The 18,004-nt window shown below is 56.5% G+C and overlaps 1 protein-coding gene across 1 annotated transcript; it reads left to right on the forward strand.

Moving 5' to 3' along the window:
• The first annotated feature begins 3,123 nt into the window (after nt 1-3,123).
• Nucleotides 3,124-15,438, forward strand: LOC144252561 (PH and SEC7 domain-containing protein 4-like). Its single transcript, XM_077794807.1, is given in 15 exon segments — nt 3,124-3,212; nt 3,317-4,160; nt 4,833-4,958; nt 5,219-5,297; nt 5,380-5,731; nt 8,633-8,812; nt 9,261-9,341; nt 9,469-9,581; nt 9,789-9,847; nt 9,980-10,069; nt 11,136-11,179; nt 11,506-11,663; nt 12,573-12,643; nt 12,759-12,922; nt 15,303-15,438. Coding segments are annotated over 15 exon segments (2,586 nt in total).
• Nucleotides 15,439-18,004: the final 2,566 nt, after the last annotated feature.

Raw genomic sequence — 18,004 nt, forward strand, 5'->3', positions numbered from 1 at the left:
TTAGGCCGCAGGGACCTCTGTTCTCTCTGTTCTTTGAAAAGTGACTGAGGCTCCTCCTTTATTTATTTCCTCCTTTGAAAACCTCTAGCAAGAGACACTGGGTTTCTTTGAGGAAGGCAGACTCATGGCTCACCAGTGTCCGCCATAGCCATCTTTGCGTTCCTAGAGCTTCTCCTTCACATACCCCTGTGCCTAAGTGCACACTTGCAAAAAGAGCCAAGTGGGGCACCCTCTGGTCTCATAAAAATCCAGGGTGCCCTTTCTACCCGCCCTGCCCCTGTTCCCAGACCCATCATGTGCTTGTGAACTTGTCCTGTTAGGCGAGTTGATGTCAAATTGTCACGGTGCCCACGGGGACGTGAGGCTGGCACAGGTTCAGATGCGACATGTCGGGGCTGGAGATGAGGATGAGGGAAGGGTGGGGTTCAGGAGGAACTGGGTGGACACAGATTAAGGGGTCTCGGCAGGGAGGGGTGGAGGGAAGCAGCTTGGGGCCTGGCAGAAGGCTGGGCTAGGGCTGGGATCCGCAGGTCCAGGACCTTCCCTCCCTGGACTCCAGGCCTGCCCTGTCCTAGGGGCTTTCAACCTGATGAGGACAGCACGGCTGTTTTGCCTCTGGCTACCACATGGTCCTTGTCCCCCCAGCAGGCCAGGAGGGAGAATCGTGATCCAGGGGTGCCCTGGTCAATCAGCTTGTGAAAAGAAGAGAAAAGGTTAATTTTAGCTTGGATTTAGTCCACGATTGATTGGCGCCTTTGCTTTGGGCTGTGGCATCCGCAGGAGCACGTCGGGGGGGGGGGGCTACCCTGCTCCCCCCATGCCGGGCGGGGATGGAAAGAGAGAAGAGACCAGGGTCCCAGACCCCTCCCCACGCCACCCAAAGACCTCCCACCAGGCCCACTGCTTACACTTTCTACCACATCCCGGTAGCACCATGCTGGGCACTTTGGGTGACACTGCAGACCAAAATCCTAGCCGGCCCCAAGGCCCCCTTGTCCCTTTTCCAACGAACCAGGACGGCCCCAGCCTCTTACCCAGAGCAGTGAGGATGGGGGATGGGCAGCTCTGGGGGGGGGCAGGCATTGCCACTCAGATCTGGGTGGGGTGAGGGGTGGGCGGAGGGCTAGCTGAGCAGAGGGGACAGGCAAGGCTACGTCCCTTCAGGTCGCTTCAGAGCATCAGCTGCATGAGTAGCCTTTCCAGCCGTGAGATTGTGGGGCCTCTGGAGTCCAGCCTGGAGAGGGACAGGGGCTGAGAACAGGACGGGAGCTGACTTATCACTAACTGATAAAGGACATCAGGTGACCTATCTCAGTGGCTGAAGCCTCTGCAGGCCCAGATTCCTGTTCTACGGAAAGTACGGGACACGGGGCTGGAACAGAAGTGGGTAAAAACCTAGGAGGGGACTCTATCTTTGAGGAAGTGTTAGGAGAATAGTTTGAAGATGAGTAAGAAACTGACATGCATGTTAATACTCCCTCGTTTCTCAGGGACTCTTCTTCCCCCAGCACTGGAGATTGAACCAGGGCCTCATACATTGAGCCTTTCTTAAATTTTATTTTGAGACAGGGTCTCACTAAATTGCTGAGGCTGGCCTCAATCATGTGATCCTCCTGCCTCAGCCTCCCTAATCCCTGAGATTATGGCCTACACACGGCCCCTGGCTCTGATGGCCTTAAACAGTAGGGGGCCCTGTCTGATCTTTGTTTGCAGGGTCCTGGGGTTTCCATTTTGGGTGTCCAGTGGTGGGCTGAACCTGGGCTGAAGGCTGAGCTCCCCCAGCGCCCCTCTGAGTTGGGCCCCACAGGGCTGGGGCGCTTCCCCGGTTGTCACTCAGTTCTAAGTAGCAGAGGGGGATCGAGAGGCCAGGCCCTGGCTGTCTACCACCAGGCAGGGAGAAGTTGTCCCCGTGGTTTTCTGGGCCTGCACACCAGGTCTGGCCCTACCTTCTTGTAGCCTGCTGGGTGGGGCCTTGGATGAGGTCTGGAGCCCTGGACAGAGACAGGCCATGGTGCTGCAGGAGGCTGGGCTGGGGAGGCCATCTGGCAGCACCCCCTCCATGTCAGAGGGAAGCTCCTGCAGCGGGGGTGGGAGGAGGGAGCTGTGGACTGGAGGGTGGGTGGTCTGGGGACAGGCCTGGCCTCTGTTCCCAGCGGGGACATTGAGCCAGCCTCGGGCTTTCTCCCTCCCCTGTGAAACAGGGCACAGCAGGTGCCCGCTGGCCTTCCCGGTCTGGGTTGGCGAGTGGAGGCTGGGGATGGACTTGGATGGGTGGAAGGGGCTGCCGCTCCTGGGTATCTGAGTCACTCCTGAGGGTGGAGCACCCATGGACACACGTCCTCGGGTACACCTGGGAGGGTCTGTGCTGCATGAGGGCCCACCCAGACCTGTCCTGTGGACGATGTGCAGGGCAGCCCGAGTGGGTGGGCAGCTCCTGGCAGATGTGGCCTTGCCCACTCCCAGAAGGCAAGCCTGCCCTCCCTGAGCTGCAGGTGGCCTTGCTGTGGGACAGAGGGCTGGAGCTCCTTGCTGCTGCTGCGCCTCTGCACAGCTGCTTACGGGCTGCAAGGGCCAGAAGCCCAGCCTGGGGAGTAGCCCTGGGAATGGTGCAGCCCCAAGGACAGGGCCCGGCCTGGTCAGGGTCAGGCGGGCTGGGGCCTTTGTCTCCTGGGTGGTGCCTGTTCCCCTGCCAGGCTGCTCCCCTTCCGGCTTCTGTGTCTGTCTCCTGCGTATTTGGTGTGCATTTCCCTCTCACTGGCCACTGCTCCACCATGCTCCCAGCCAGCTTGTCCTTGGCTAACCCACATGGTGTTCCTTCAACCGGCAGATGGGTGTGTCTGGGGCAGGTGCTGCCTGGTGTGGGCTTGAGATTGTGGACCGGACGGCACGGGCAGGGTTGCTTTCCAGCCTCCTGGACACGGCAAGCCCTCCAGACCCCTCATGCTGCAGACGTGTGCTCACCCTCAGGACACGGTGCTTCTCTAACCTGTGCTCCTTTGGGCATTTCCAGGGCAGAACTGGACTCCCGGTGGCCCCTGTGGTGGACACATCCCCTGTCACACCCCGTGGGATGGTGAACGTGGACACTCCAGAGGCTCCTGTGCAGCTTGAGCTCTGTGCATGATGGGCGACAGGAGACTCCCCGACCACCCGCAGCCCGTGGAACTGCTCAACCTCTATTTGGAAGACAACCTGCAGCCCCACCCAGGAGTGTGCGAGAGGGAGACCCATGGCCAGCCAGGCCCTCCTGAGCCTGGCGGGGGACACTCCTGGGCCTTGGACTCTCCGAGACCAGCAAGCCTGGTGCTCCTGCCAGGGTCTCTGGCGTGGAGCCTGCGCACGTGGGACACTGCTCCTCCCCAGGAACACCAGGGGGCAGCTGCCCCACGGGGAGCCCCCGACCGAGCCATAGCTCCTCCGCACAGGTGGTGTTCTGGGCCGGCATCCTGCAGGCCCAGATGTGTGTCCTGGACCTGGAAGAGGAGCTGGAGAAGATGGAAGGACTCAGGGCTGAGCTGAGGTGCTGCGTGCCCCCGTCCTCCCCAGGCCTCCCTGATGACAGGGACCTGCGGCCCAGCCCAGCAGTGGAGGAGGACTTCGGGGAGGACAGTAGTGGGCCTGAGGGGGAGAGCCAGGCCTGGGCCCTGGAGGGAGCAGCAGACTCCTCCCCAGAGTGGGGTGCTGAGGAGGAGAGCCTGTCCTTCGACAACCCCCTTTTCCTGGAGAGCCTCTGCTCCGACACCAGCGCCTCTGGGGAATGCTGCTCCTAGGGCTTCTCCGACTCCTGCCCACAGGCTCTGGAGCCTCTGCTCCTGGGAGGCACAGGGTCCCGGGAGCTGGGCAGTGAGCCAGATCTGAGGGACAGCACCGCGGAGTCCAGCGGGTGTGCCACCCCTCCGTTCCCTGTGCCCTCCTACAAGCTACACACCTCCTGCTGGGCCACCCATGGGGCTCCCACAGCCCCTGCCATGCAGGAGGGCGAGGTGAGTTCACTCTCAGGGCTGCCCTGGGGACATCCAGGGGAGGGCCTTCCTGGGGCCACCAGGCCCAGCACACTCTTCAATGCAGGGCCCGCTGGTGGTCTGAGGTACACTGCTGACCAGCAGGACCAGTGTGGCCTTCAGAACCCTGGGAAGGTCGTCACCACCCATGCCATGGTCGTGAGGTCCACAGAAGTCCCCGTCTCCAAGGGGCTGTGTCTAGAGACATGTGAAGAACAGGCAGCTCCTCCGTTGCAGGGTGTCCCAGGAGGATTCCCAGTCTTCCCCTCCCTCCTCTGAGACTGTCCCAAATGCCAGCAGGGACGGTCTCTGCCCCAACAGAAAGGATCTCCAGGGATTCCGGGGTTCTGTTACTTGTAGCTCCCCATCTTCCACTGTCCCCCATCCGTGGTCAATAGATCGGCCTCAGATGACCATGGCAGGGGGCCTGTGATATCACCCAGCCCTGGGCATGAGACAGTAGGGAACAGTTTTCCCAGGGAGGCCTCCCTTCAGAGATAAGGAGGCTCAAGTTGGCGGAGGGGCTATGGCCCTCTCATCTCTGCAGAGAACACGGAGTGCGAGGAGCCCGGCCAGCGGGGCCCTGTGAGGGGCACTGTCTCAGAACCTCAGAGGGAAGCCTGGGAGGAGCTGGGGCTTGCCTTCCCACTGGCTGAGCCTGCCGTCCAGGCCTGTGCCCGGGGCCAGGACCCTCCCCGGACCCACACCCCTTGAGGGCAGGTACTGCCTGAGCAGGCATCTGGTGAGGTGAGGAGACTGGTGGGATATGCAAAGATCCTGGGAATCATTTCCTTCTGGTCAAACCTCTTCTCTGCGCCCTCCTCCTCTTAGACTTCTCTGGAGGACCAGCCCCCTCTGGCCACACCTGCGGTACCATCTGAAGATAGGGCACTGGCCTTGGAGACTGCACACCATGGAGCTGACCTCGGCCCTGCCACACATCCTGTGCAGCCTTCGGCAAGTCAATTCCCCTCTCTGAGTGGGCCTCACCTTCTCCATCTGTGAAGGAGGAACGAGAACCTGCTGATTTCTCCTCTCCTAGTATGTGGGTCTTCTCCCATCCGGGATTCTCTTGAGAACTGAGGACCCAGATTGGTGCCTGTGTCTTCCCGGTGGGGGCTGGCGAGGAGGGAGGGGATTCCAGGTGCCCTGTGTTCTTCTCTCCCCTTCCCACTTGCTTGTTCCCGGGGCTGATGGGATTCTGTAAATCTCCACAGGAGCCACCCACCCCTGAGGCCTGCCAGACAGAAGAGGATCCTTCTTGGCCCCAGGAGCCTCTTATCTCCCAGGACAGAGGTGAGACCCCACACAGGGGTTTGGTAGTGGGAAGTTGGGGTGGTTCTTGGGGTCGTCATGCTCATTCCACACTCTCCCTCAGGTGGAAGGGAGGCCGGGCGTCCCCAGGAGCCTGCCCCCTGCATCCTGGCCCCTGGGCCCTGGGGGAGCCCAGAGTCTGAGCACAGAGGCCTCGGCCCCAGGCCCAGCCCCTCCACCTCCCCGGAGAGCAGCCCCCCGCCCCAGCGCCACAGCCCTGGCACTTTCCCCAAGTGGTCACCAGACGCGCCACACCCTTCTCTTCTGGAGTCGGATGGGGCAGAGCCAAGCTCCCTGAAGAAAGAGGCGACGGGGAAAGCTCCACACCCAGGGCAGGAGGCAGAGAGCCAGGGCCCAGCCAGGACTCCGGAGGCTGCAGGTGCTGAGCCCGGCGAGGACTCCACATCTGCCAAGGGGTGAGTCTGATTGGCGCCCTGGCTCCTGGTGACGGTGGCCTTCAAAGTACCCAGCGTGGAGCTGGCCATGTGATCCCAGCTGCTGTGGGGGGGCTGAGGCAGGCAGAGTGCAAGTTCAAGGCCAGCCGAGGCAATTCAGTGAGTCTCAAAGTAGATAAGAAGCTCAGTTGTAAGAGCTCTTACCCCACATGTGAGAAAGCGTGTGCTCAACCCCAGCAACAGGAAAAAGAATGAAAGAAAGAAAAGAAAAGGAATCCACAAGCCCCCAGCCCTCCTCTGGACGGAGGGTAAAGCTGTCGGGCCCTGAGTCCTTCTGACAGCCTCACAGCTGGGCTGTCTGAACGGCCTCGGGAGAGAGCTGACAGGGACCAGAGGGTCTGGAAGCTCAAGAAACAAATGGGAGGATGGTCCCAGGTGGAGGTGGAAGGGTGGAGAGGCCTGGCTCTGGGGAGTGTCCACAGCTGGACCCCAGGTGAGGAAGAAGGCAGGGAGGCATTGTGGGGAGCTGACCGGGCCCTGTCCGCCTTGGGGGAGAGCAGTCCAGTGACGTGGGGATTAGAGATGGCCCTGGCCTTGAGGGAGTGCTTGGGGGAAAGTCACCTGACAGCCTAGGCCCAGGGTGCTGGCTTTGATCTCGGAGGGAGGGGGGCTCTGGTGGGGACTGAGTGACTGGCTCTTGGGGCCCGTGGCAGGTAGGGGTCACCTTAGGACTGTGGTCAGAGGTGGGAGCAGGCCACCTGTGACACGGACCTCGTTGTCTACCAGCCCCCATGCTGCGTCAAGACTCCTGGCCCCTGGAACTCAGCAGGGGAGCAGGGGCTTTGTCTCTGGTGGGCTAACAGGGGCATATTGGACCAGATGGTGCAGATATGGGGGGTTAGTGTCACCAGCTGGACAGGCTGACAACTAAGAAAACCACACAAACACAGAAATACCTTTTTGGGGGCTTAAGGATGGCTCTGAGACCTCAGCTCCATGCTGAGGGGATCAGGGAAGGAAAGAGAGAGAGAGTGTGCACCCCAAACCCCTCTATTTATTGCAGAAAAGACATTCAATAGAAAGTTCCACCCAAATAAGGCCAGGGGTTGGGTTTCGAAGGGTGGAGTCTCGCCTGGTGATGTCTGTGGTCAGCAGATTGATTGACATCTCGGCAAGTCACGCCCATCGCAGGTGCTATGTGGGACCACAGGCAGAGCCAGAGGAAATGACACAGATGTCACACAGCCCCAAAAGCTTGTAACGCCAGCCCAGTCCCCTCAGATGCTCAAATGCACATAGCTCACACACAGCCCATGGATGGCTTGCGACAGGCCAGCCCTATTCCCATCTCGGGTGTTTGGGTGACGATGACAAATGTCAATCAGTGCCAGAAACCACAGAACCACTTTCCTTATGCTTCTGGAAACTTCCCTGCTGTGGGGTTGTTCAGAGGCCAGGTAACCAGAGAAATCTCAGCCTCCAAAAAGGGAGGCTGCAGATACCAAAGACTAGTTAATCCAACCCAAAGCAAAAGTAACTCCACCTGAAGTGACAACTCTATTTTCATAGTAAATAAATGGTGAAAAGGGTTAATTGGGCTTTATCCTGGCTAAACATATAAGTAAGTTTATTTAGTCTTACATTTAACACACTGTAGGAAGTTCAATTTTCTTGACACAGCCTTGGTGGCCTCTTTCATTTATGCCACCTTTCATAGTGAGATCCTGAAGATCCTTTTTTCTTTTTTTGGTACCAGAGATGGAACTCAGGGGTTCCATCTTAGCCACTGAGCCACATCCTCACATTTTATTTCTTATTTTGAGACAGAGTCTTGCCAAGTTGCTCAAGGGCTCAAATTTGTGATCCTCCTGCCTTAGCCTCCTGAGAGATCACAGGCATGTGCACGGCACCTGGCTCTTTACAGCTTATTATCCATGTAGTTCTCTTTACTTGGCCAATTGTGTCATTATTTCTATTTCCTCCTCTTCAGTCCCCATCTGTCAGTGGCTTTCCATGGGATTCCTGGAGTCTTCCAGGGTCACTTTGGACGGACTTCCTGAAATCTTACAGGTTTTGGCGAGATCTGCCTTTTGCTCTTCAGTGTCTGTTCTGTTGATCCTACATTTTGGGATGTTTAGGAGACTTAGGAAGCAGAGCATTTATCAGCCAAGAGTGGACCTGTTCATGAGAGGTGGAGAGGGCCCTTGGGGGGGTGTAATCAGCCCTCGGGTTGCGGGCGACCGTTTTCACCTTGCGATGATATTTGATGACATTTGCGTTCTGTGCGACTCTGTCACTGTGCCGGCTTGCTCATGAATATGTGAATGACTAGGACGCCCACACCTGGTGGTACCTTTGCAGGGAGCACAGCAGAGTCAGGTAGAGATGGGGCTGAGTGACTTCTCAGAGCCTCGGTGTGGAGATCCGTGCTCCTGACCTTGGGGTGAAGCGCCACTCGGCTTAGCTCACACGCCAGGCTCCTGGTGGTGAGCAGTGCCAGGCACAGGAGGGCAGGCTGGAACCCCCTCTTTGACTCCCCTGTCACCATCCAAAGCCAGTCTAGCTCCCTGTTCTAAGGCCGGCCTTCGCCTTTCTTGGCTGGGGGTGGGAGTGGGGACAGGGCTGGGCTCAGGGGAGAGAAACGCTCCACTCACCTTGGTTGACAGAACCCTTGGGGGCCTGGAAGGGCTGCACCTGAGCTCTAGGTGAGAAAGCTTAGATCCTCCGGGGGAGGAAGTGTGGGGCTCCCAGCTCTCCTGTGAGGCAGGCAGAGACTCCGTCTCCCCTGGGTGAGGGTCTGGGCCCAGCTCCAACCCCGAGCTCTGGGCACCCCCTTCCATGGCTGGCCTGCATGGACCCCTGGCCCAGAATGCCTGCAGGCCATCCAGGTGTGAGTCTGAGGACACTGATGGACTCTTCCAGGCATGCGGAGAGCTCTGCGCCTCAAGCACAGTCCCCAGAGGAAGGTCGGAAAACACTGGCTGGGGACAAACTGGCTAATGGCCTCCGGACTACTGTCAAGACGGCGTGGAACTTGGCCTCACGCCTCTATCACCTGGAGGGCTTCCGAAAGTCTGAAGTGGCCATCCACCTGCAGAAGAAGTAAGGGCCTGGGCAAGGCCGGAGGGGAGGCAGGACAGCGGGCAGCTGCCCACGGGCTCCCTGCATTGGCTGTCCCCCTCCTTCCCTATCCTGTGACCCCTCCTAACCACCCCCAAGCCCACTACTGCCTCTCCTCCCAGTGTTCCGACCTCCTCGGCACGCACTTCGTCCTCGGCCTTTCCCCAGTACTCTGGCCCCCTGCTGCTTTCTCTGGCCCTAGCTGGACCATCTCTGCTGCACACCCTCCATGTTTCTTAGAGCCCTGGCCCAGCCCCCTGGCCCACCCCAGAACCCACAGGCCCCTCCACACAACACTGGGTGGGTGCCAGGGGTAGGCCAGACCCTGACCGTCCCTTGCCATCTTGGGATCTGGGGTCCGTGTCTGGCCCATGCCGTGGCCAGGCCTAGCCTGCCCCAGTCCAGCTCTCACGCAGCTGTCCCTCTGCAGCAATGACTTCAGCAGGGCGGTGGCCGAGGAGTACCTGTCCTTCTTCCAGTTTGGAGGCCAGAGCCTGGACCGAGCCCTCCGGTACCACCTGCGGGCCCTCCCTGGGGAGGCTGTGGAGGGGGCAGTCGTGGGACGCGGGATGGGGTTGGCTCCCTGCCCTGGGAATGTGGCCACCCACTTGCCTCTCCTTGACCACGGCCTCCTGCAGGGGCTTCCTCCAGGCCCTGGTGCTCAGCGGGGAGACCCAGGAGAGGGAGTGGGTCCTCTACCAGTTCTCCCGGCGCTTCCACCACTGCAACCCTGGGGCCTTCCCCTCAGTAGGTAGGGTGGGCGGCTGTGGGTGGCGCAGGGCTGGGGGCAGTGTCCCTGTATCTGCTGGGGCATTCCATGGGTGGGGGCTGCTGGGGGCGTGTGGGGGCTGCCGAGAAGCGGGGGCGGGGGTGCGGGGCGAGGGTGCATCCCACCCTGTGGGCAGAGGACGTGGCAGGCAGAATTTCCGTGGCTTCCCCTTCTCTCTTCCTGGGGCAGACTCTGTGCACACCTTGACCTGTGCCATCATGCTCCTGAACACGGACCTGCATGGGCAGGTGAGAGGCAGGGAGCTGAGGGCCCGGGGCACAGGGTCCTGGGGCACTGGAGGATCCCCCCGAGGGACCGACGGGGGGTGTGTTCAGTCGGGGTGGGGTGCTCAAGCTGTCCCTCTTCTCTCCACGCCACAGAACATTGGGAAGAGCATGAGCTGCCAGGACTTCGTCACCAACCTGCACGGCCTGCAGGATGGTGGCAACTTCCCCAAGGAGCTGCTGAAGGTGTGGCTGGCGCCCCCCTCCAGGCTCCCCCTCCAGGCTCCCCCCTTCAGTCTCCCCCTCCAGGCTCCCTTGGTGGAGCCTGGTCCTTGGTCCCTTGCCCCCAGGGGGACGTAGAGAGCTCAGCCTGGCTCTGCTGAAATGCCAGGAGGATGTATTTTGGCTTGGTGGCAGCATCAGGGACATCTCGGAATTGGTTAACTGTGCAGATCTCAGCCCTGGACCTACTGAGCCATGCTCTGGGGCTGGAGCCCTGCAGATGCTCCACTAAGTGTCCGTCTAGGTGATTTTTGTCCCTTTGAAGTCTGAGAAGCACTCTGAGTAGATGACAAGCAAAGTTTCATGTAGCAAATGTCTCGAACTCAGGTTTGGGAGTGGGACAACATACCCCTGGGCCACTCAAGATCCCCACCTCACAGTGTTCTCCTCAAGATGAGATCACCTTCGCCAGGTGCAGCACCTGCTTCCCAAGCAGATCTCTGGTTCTTTCATCTAGTGAACATTTATTGAGTGCTTACTGTATGCTGCACACCTTGCCAGGCGTTTGGAGGGCACCAAGCTAGCGAGATGCACCTCTGTCAGGACTATACTCACTATGTTGTTTCAGAATTCTAGCACATCATTCACGAGTTCCTTCCTTGACCAGACCTTTATTGTGGGGATTGCTTAGTCTGATTCCCTCTCTGTCTGATCCCTCCATGCTGGCTGGTACACAATTCATGTCCCCTTCAAGAAAACTAGTTCAGGCCTTTCCAAGTTTGGGCAGAGCAGGGACTTGCTGCCTTGATCATCTCTGTGTCTCCAGTTTACATCCTAGGGCCTGGCACCTGGGAAATGCGCCAGGAATAATTTGTTGCATGGACAAATGGACAGGTGGATGGATGGATGGATGGACAGGTGGGTGGGTGGATGGATAGATGGACAGGTGGATATGTGCTTGCCCAGTCAAAGGAGAAGGATAGCTGTGATGGGGGTGCCAGGACAGGCAGCCCCTAGCGGTGTGCCTGAGGGGTGAGTTTAGGTAGCCTAGCCCTGAAGTCCCTCTGCCCACCATGTGCTTCTATTCCAGGCTCTCTACTGGTCTATCTGAAGTGAGAAGCTCGAGTGGGCAGTGTAAGTGAGAGTCCCCTTCCACTTCCCTCCTTGGCCCTTGATCTTGCCTTTGGGCCTGTCCTTCTTCTGTCAGCCGAGTCTTGGGAGGATGCTCCCTCTGTGTGGGATGGAGCCAAAGGCAGAGTGCTGGCCAGCCGATCTCAGAGAAGCCCAAGGTAGTCAGGGCTGGCCGTGGGGCTATTCCCAGGAATTGACGGTTGGCTGTGAACGGGGATCCCATGTACCTCCCCAACCAAAGAGAGTGTGCTGAGGCCCCGGGGGGCAGTGGGAACTTCCTGGTGGTCTTTGCCCACTCAGCACTCCCAGCCTGGTTCTCTGAAATCCAGGGATGAGGAAGACACAGCCAGACCTGAGAAGGCCCTGCCCTCCCCACCTGGCAAGACGGGAAGCCCCTTCCTCCAGCTGGCTCAGGATCCCCTGGTGCCCACCTACAAGCAGGGCATCCTGGCTCGGAAGATGCATCAGGATGCGGATGGCAAGAAGAGTGAGTGTCTCCTGCCCAGGAGCAGGGCTGGAGGGGAAGCGCTGCCCAGGGGCCACTCTGTATGGGCGGTGTGAGATGCCCTGCTGAGGAAAGGCAGCGAGTGCTGCTTCCTCCTGAACATGACCATGACCTGGGTGCTGGGGAAGGGGAAAGGGGGTGTCCAATTATTCCTGGGCCCTGGCCCTGCCGTAAGGGAGAGATCAGGCAAGCGAGTCAGCGAGCGGGGTGAAGGTGGGAGGGCTGGATTGAGCTCGGAGATGGAGGAACAAAGGGTTTCATTTTGTTCTGGGGACTGCATGTGGGGAATGGGCAGGTGACTGGTGGACCTGAGTGGAACCTGGGGGGCAAGAGGAGCTGGAGTTCTGCAGTTGGTCAGGGGAGGCACCCACAGAAGACGGAGCAGGCAGAGAGAGTCACTCTACCTGGAGGACGCACTGGGGCAAGGCTCATGGAGCCCCAAGCAGCCCAAGGCAGCAGCCTGGCCATCGCCATAGACTCCTCTGGAAATCACAGATGGAGTGGGTGTGACATTCAGAAGCAGCCTGAGCAGGGCCCCAGGGAGGTGGCTCCTCATCACGCAGGACCCGGGAGGTTGGGTGTCTTGCAGGAAGGTATCTGAGTGTAACTGTTTGGGCATGGCTGTGTTTGTGCCTGGGGTTCGGGGGATGTGGGGGGGGCGAGAGAGGGTCTAAAGAAATACCCACATTTGTATGCAAGTAGTTCTCTGGTGCTGTGTGGAGCAGGACTGGGCTGGAGACCCAGGAGGTGCCGTTGAGTTTCCTGGTGATGGCTCTCTGTGCGCTTATGTGCATCCTGGTGGGGAGGGACGCAGGGTGAGGGCAGGGTGACCTGCCCAAACTGTGTCTGGGTGCGGGTGTGCCACTTGCCTATGTGTCTGGTCTGGGACAGCGCCGTGGGGCAAGCGAGGATGGAAGATGTTCCACACTCTGCTGCGGGGAATGGTCCTCTACTTCCTGAAGGTAGGAAGGAGGCGGCACCCTGATGGGCAGATGGGGTGGGGATGTACGGGGTGGTCAGCTGTTGGAGGGGGCAGCTGAGACTAAACCCTTCTCTGAGTCCTGTGCCTGCTGGCAGGGAGAGGACCACTGCCTGGAAGGAGACAGCTTGGTGGGGCACATGGTGGATGAGCCCGTGGGGGTGCACCACTCACTGGCCTCGCCCGCCACCCATTACACCAAGAGGCCCCATGTCTTCCAGCTGCGGAAGGCTGACTGGCGCCTCTTCCTCTTCCAGGCACTGTGAGTCCCTAGGGTGGGAGGAAAGTGGCCAGGCCTCGGGGCCCCCAATTCTCCTCTCTCCTGTCCACCTGACCCCTCTGAGGCCTGCTGGCCCAACCCTCCTGGCCAGGAAACTTTAGAGTGCCGTGGCCCCAGAGATGAAGCCAGGTGTGGCCAACTTCCTGGAGGCATCCATGGTTTCCTTCTAATTCCGGGTCAAGCCTCCCAGTGTTGGGTATAGGATTCCAGGAGGTCACTCAATTTTTGACATTTAAAATACCATTTGTTGGATCCTCCTGCCTTTCTGAGTTGAATGGCGTCCCCTGCTCCCTTGCTCCCCAGTGGGCTAGTAGCCTGCTGGAGAGAGTCCACAGGGCCCTTATGTGTGGGGTGGAACATTGGGTTTCCCATCTTGCCTGCTGTTCTCCCACAGAAGTCAGGCCCCTTCCAACAGGTGAATTCTACTAAGTCCTCTCTGTGAGTGAGTGGGTGAATGAATGAGTGAGCAGGCAAAGGACAGGAGGAGGAGATGGTTTCTTGGTTCCCAGTCTTGCCCTTGGTCCCAGCATCTACAAAATGACAGGCTTCGTTGTGATCATGAGAGCCTTCAGTGGAGAGAAAATCATTTTAGCCAGAGATACTCGATGCCCTCCCTCTGTGTGTTTCATATTTCTTTGTCTAAATAAGAGATGCATGCAAATAAGTAATACTTTGAGAGATCAAGAAATACAGCTGGGCATGGTGGCACTGGCCTGAAATCGCAGTGGCTGGGGAGGCTGAGGCAGGAGGATCTCAAGTTCAAAGCCAGCCTCAGCAACTTAGCAAATAGAAGAAGAACAGAAAATAAGTCAGAGCCCTGGCTGACTCCAGTGTGAGCTGTTTTGTTTAATGCATGTCTACAGAAGCCAGAGATTTTGCAACTCCTGGTCTTTAAGAGACCTCCTCCAGGCAGCAGGCACTAAGGGTAATGCACCTGGTACCAACAGACAGTCCTCAGCAGAGCCCCATATTTTCTGAGGCCGCAGAACATCTAGATCTGGGGAGGTGGGTGGCCAGTTGACTGGGTTAATCTTTTGTAAGTTAGCTTTGGGTCACAGAACCGGAAACTGCATAGTCCCTGAAAAATGCATCAGCATCCCTCACTTTCAGAGTTGAAATAGAAATATCCCAATGCTAGGGATTCCCAACCTCACTGTTGGTCAGACTCATTGGGAAGTTTTTAGGAAGGTACTTTGTTCAGCTTTGCCCCTGAGATTCTGATTTTACTGGTGAGGATGTGGCTCATGCCACCAGTAACTTCAAGGCTGCTGGGGGATTCTGAGGCGCAGCCAGGGCTGAGAGCCTGTGCCCCATGCTGTTTCTTGTCAACTGTCCTCTGTGGTCACCTCTTGATATTTTGTGTGCTTCTATTTGAATGTACTCAGTCTTCAACTTTTTCATGCAGGTCTGTGATTACTCTGTCTTCAAGCTCTTGGGTCCCTAGTGTTACCTTATAGCCATTTGCAGAAAAGTTCATGTCAGGGGAAGATGGCAGTTACCAGAAGCCTGCAGAGGGCTGGCTAGGGCTCCCTGGGCTCACCAGAGAGCAGTGTTGGTTTAATCTGCAGTGCCCTCAAGAGCAACATAAAACCAGCCAGCTAGGTGGGAATGATTCAGTGACAGAGGGGACAGGCCTTGTGATGATCTGGAGGGCATGTCCCTTGCCCTAAGAAAAGCACAGTCACCCACCTCCAGCTGTGTCATGGGGTTGATCATAGATTACAAAAACGATCACCAAGTCTTCTGATCCTTGAATGCAGGCCCCTTTGCAAGGTGACTTTGCAATTCCTTTCCATACAGCTAGGGTCCATTTCTGCAGCCCTTGAACCTGAAGTGGGCCATTGGACTTACTTTGGCCAATGGGACATTAGCAGATGTCTACAGCAGAGGTGTGTGAAGCCCATGAGTGTTGGTGCTTGCCTCCTCGATGCTCTGGATGCACATGGCCAAGAGATGTGAGCAAGATCCTCCTAGAACACCCAGTGCTCATGACCTTCAGGATCAGCTAAGTTGACTCCAAAAGGACTGCCCATCTGACCCACAGAACACGGGAGAATATGAAGTTCAGGTGATGAAGTATTGGGGCAAGCAGCAAAAACTAAGTATAACAGTCCCACCTTGCCAGATGTTATCCATCTTTTAAATAGAAATCATAATTTCAAATTTTTGTGTAAGTTCCAGTTTTGAAAAAAATTGAATTAGTAGCCAACATCCCAAACACATTCTACAGGCCAAACAAAACATACCTTTAGACTGCACTTGGCCTGTGGGTTGTTGGTTTGCAAGTGGCTATGCTGAGGGACATGAGGTGTTTGTCCTAATGCCTGTTTGCAGTCACTCACTCACTCACCCTTCTTGCCAGAGTGGCCAGTGCCCTCCACCTGTGGATGCTGTCTGTACAGGATGCCTGCTGTATGGGCACTGCCCCAGCTTCTCCGGGTGGTCTTTCAATGTGGAAATGTGGGATCACTCCTCCTCCTGGAGAGACTGCAGTGTGAGATGGAGTCCAAGGAAGGACAGTCGAAGGTAGTGCCTGAGCATGAGATCAGGCATGGAGGGGGGGCCCGTGGAGGGCAGTGGACAAGAAATCCCATCTGTTTTTTCCAGAGAATGTTGTTCCTGGAGGGAAAGCCAGGGAGAGAAAGTTGGAGAGAGGGGATTGTGGGGCCTCTAAAGGCCAAGCCAAGGATTTCCCACTTGGTTATCTGGGCAAAGGAGAGTAGCTATAAGGGAAGAGAAGTCACTGGCAGCTTTTGCACAGGGGGCCCTGGGAAACAGGGGCCTGCTCTGTTTATCCACGTGCAGGATGAGTTTATGGCAGGAGTGGAGTCAGGCAAGATGGGGGCAAGACTGTTTGTAGTGACAGACGGAGTGTTGGCATTGGGAGGAAAAACCCGAGTGGAAGAATGTAAGTTAAGACGTGTGGGGACTTCTCTTGACCTTGAGATAGGGCTAGTTTTGCTGATTTTCTTATCTATATCATCAAGACATGTTAGTGTGTTTTCAAAGCATTTCCATCAGCAGTTTCAGATTCCCGGTTCCTGTCGCCTCCTTGAGTTCCGTCGTACCCACCCCCATAAGAAAATGTAATGCAACTATGTTTGAATAGAAAAAAAATGAGTACTATCAGAAGGATAACTTGCTTGTTAAGAAGAATACAACTCTGTGTCCTGACAGGGGGATAAAGTCCAGAATATATTGGCTGAAAAGTGTCCACCATGAGTTACATGAAAGCCTTGTGACTGGTTTTCAGTTCCATGTATGTATAGAGATCTACCTCAAGTAGATTTGGAAGACATGGATAATTCACTTGTCAGATTTCACCTCAAAATCCTTTCAATCACCCACCAAGTGGCTTGAATATAATTTTGGGTTTCTATACTTGGGTTTGTGTGCATATACTCATATGTATATTTGGACAGACGCAACCTTTATTTATGTGTAAATATGCCACGTAAGCCATGTACATATTCTATTGAGTGCTTTCTTATTTTCCTTCCTCAAATGAGAACCTGTATTTGAGTTCTAGAAAATGCAGTGTGCACGTGGCCAGCTCTGCTGCAGGATCCTTGGACCCAGGGGACCCACCAGGAAAGGCACCTATGGCTCTGCTGATGGTGGCAACCTCTAGGGAGCCGGGCTGGAGGTGGAGGGGCAGGGCTCCCCTCCGTGCCTGATGCATTCCCATAAGGAAAAAGCAGTTTAGTTCCTGTGCTGACGTTTTCTCCCTTCCAGAACCTTCTCTTGTAGCTGCCTATGTTTCTGATGCCCAGTACAACAGGAACGTTCCATTCCAAACTTCCCCTCAGGCTATGATGGCAGTGATCTAGCTGTCCCACTTGTCCACCTTAAGTTCTAGAGGTTGAGACAAACCTGGAGGTATTCTTTCTACAGAAACTTTTCAGAGGGGTCTAGGTACTGCACATAATTTGGGTAAAACCCAAGAGTGTTTTGTTCTGCGGTGCTGGGAGCTGACCCAGAGATGGGCCTGTGCTAGGCAAGCGCTCCACCACGGAGCTGCAGCCCAGTCCCTGAGACTGCTGGTTTGGGTTAAGTTCTAAGAGCACAGTGTCCCACGTGCAGGGAGCATCCGGTCAGTTAAGAGCAGATCTGGGGTAATGGACACCACCAAGGCCAGGAGATGGAATGCCCAAGCTGGGCGCACATGGCCACCTTTCTTTCTAGCCAGCGTTACCTGGAGTGCAAAAGAGGGCTTCTCTTTTCCCTTCTGTCACCTCCTAATGCTACCCACACATTCACTCCTTTCCTGGGAATCCAGCCTTTTCTATCTCCCCCTAAAGTTTCAACTAAGACCAAGCCCTTGGCTAGAGTAAGGAAAAACCCACTCTTACATCAGCGCTCGGTGTCAGTGTCTCCAAAAGCAACAAACACCTCATATGCCCAGACTGCCAAGCAGGAGTGGGGGACTGTCCCACCCTGCAGGGATCTGGCGTGTGGCAGCCACATCTGTCCTGAGTATACCGCGTTGAGACAGGCTGTGCACATTTTCACATTGGACTCAGCTACGCCCACATGGCATTAGGTCACTTTAACTGAGGGTTCACCTTGTCAGTCTCTGGTTCAGAGTGTTCTCTTATTACTGTCACAACAACCGCGTGAAGAAGGTGCTAAAGCTGGCTCGAGACTGTCCATCAAGTGTGCTTTGAGATATGATCATCGTCTTGATGTTTTCTGTTAGTGTTTTATAGTTTGAGCTCAAGTAATATCACCCCTGCTCCTGAGAACCTAAAGGGCATGTGACCCATCACGAGTCTTATTTGTTTATTTGTTTACTTACCCGTTTATTTGGCAGTGATGGTGATGGAACACAGGACCTGGTGCATGCTGGGTACTTCTCTACCACTGAGCTGCTGTCCCACCACAAGCCCCTGTTCCTCTTAGCACAGAAGTTTGAGTTTTTATATAACTCCTGCTCAGTGGTTATAACCACCTTTACTGTTTTTCCTCTCCAGACTTTACTATTTTTATAATCACTGGGCCATGTGGATGGCCACGTACTTCTTCATCTGTGTCAACCTCTCTCTTGCCCTGTTTGAGGAACCA

This window comes from Urocitellus parryii, unplaced genomic scaffold (genome assembly GCF_045843805.1).
Source record: "Urocitellus parryii isolate mUroPar1 unplaced genomic scaffold, mUroPar1.hap1 Scaffold_48, whole genome shotgun sequence".
Taxonomy (NCBI): Eukaryota; Metazoa; Chordata; class Mammalia; order Rodentia; family Sciuridae; genus Urocitellus; species Urocitellus parryii.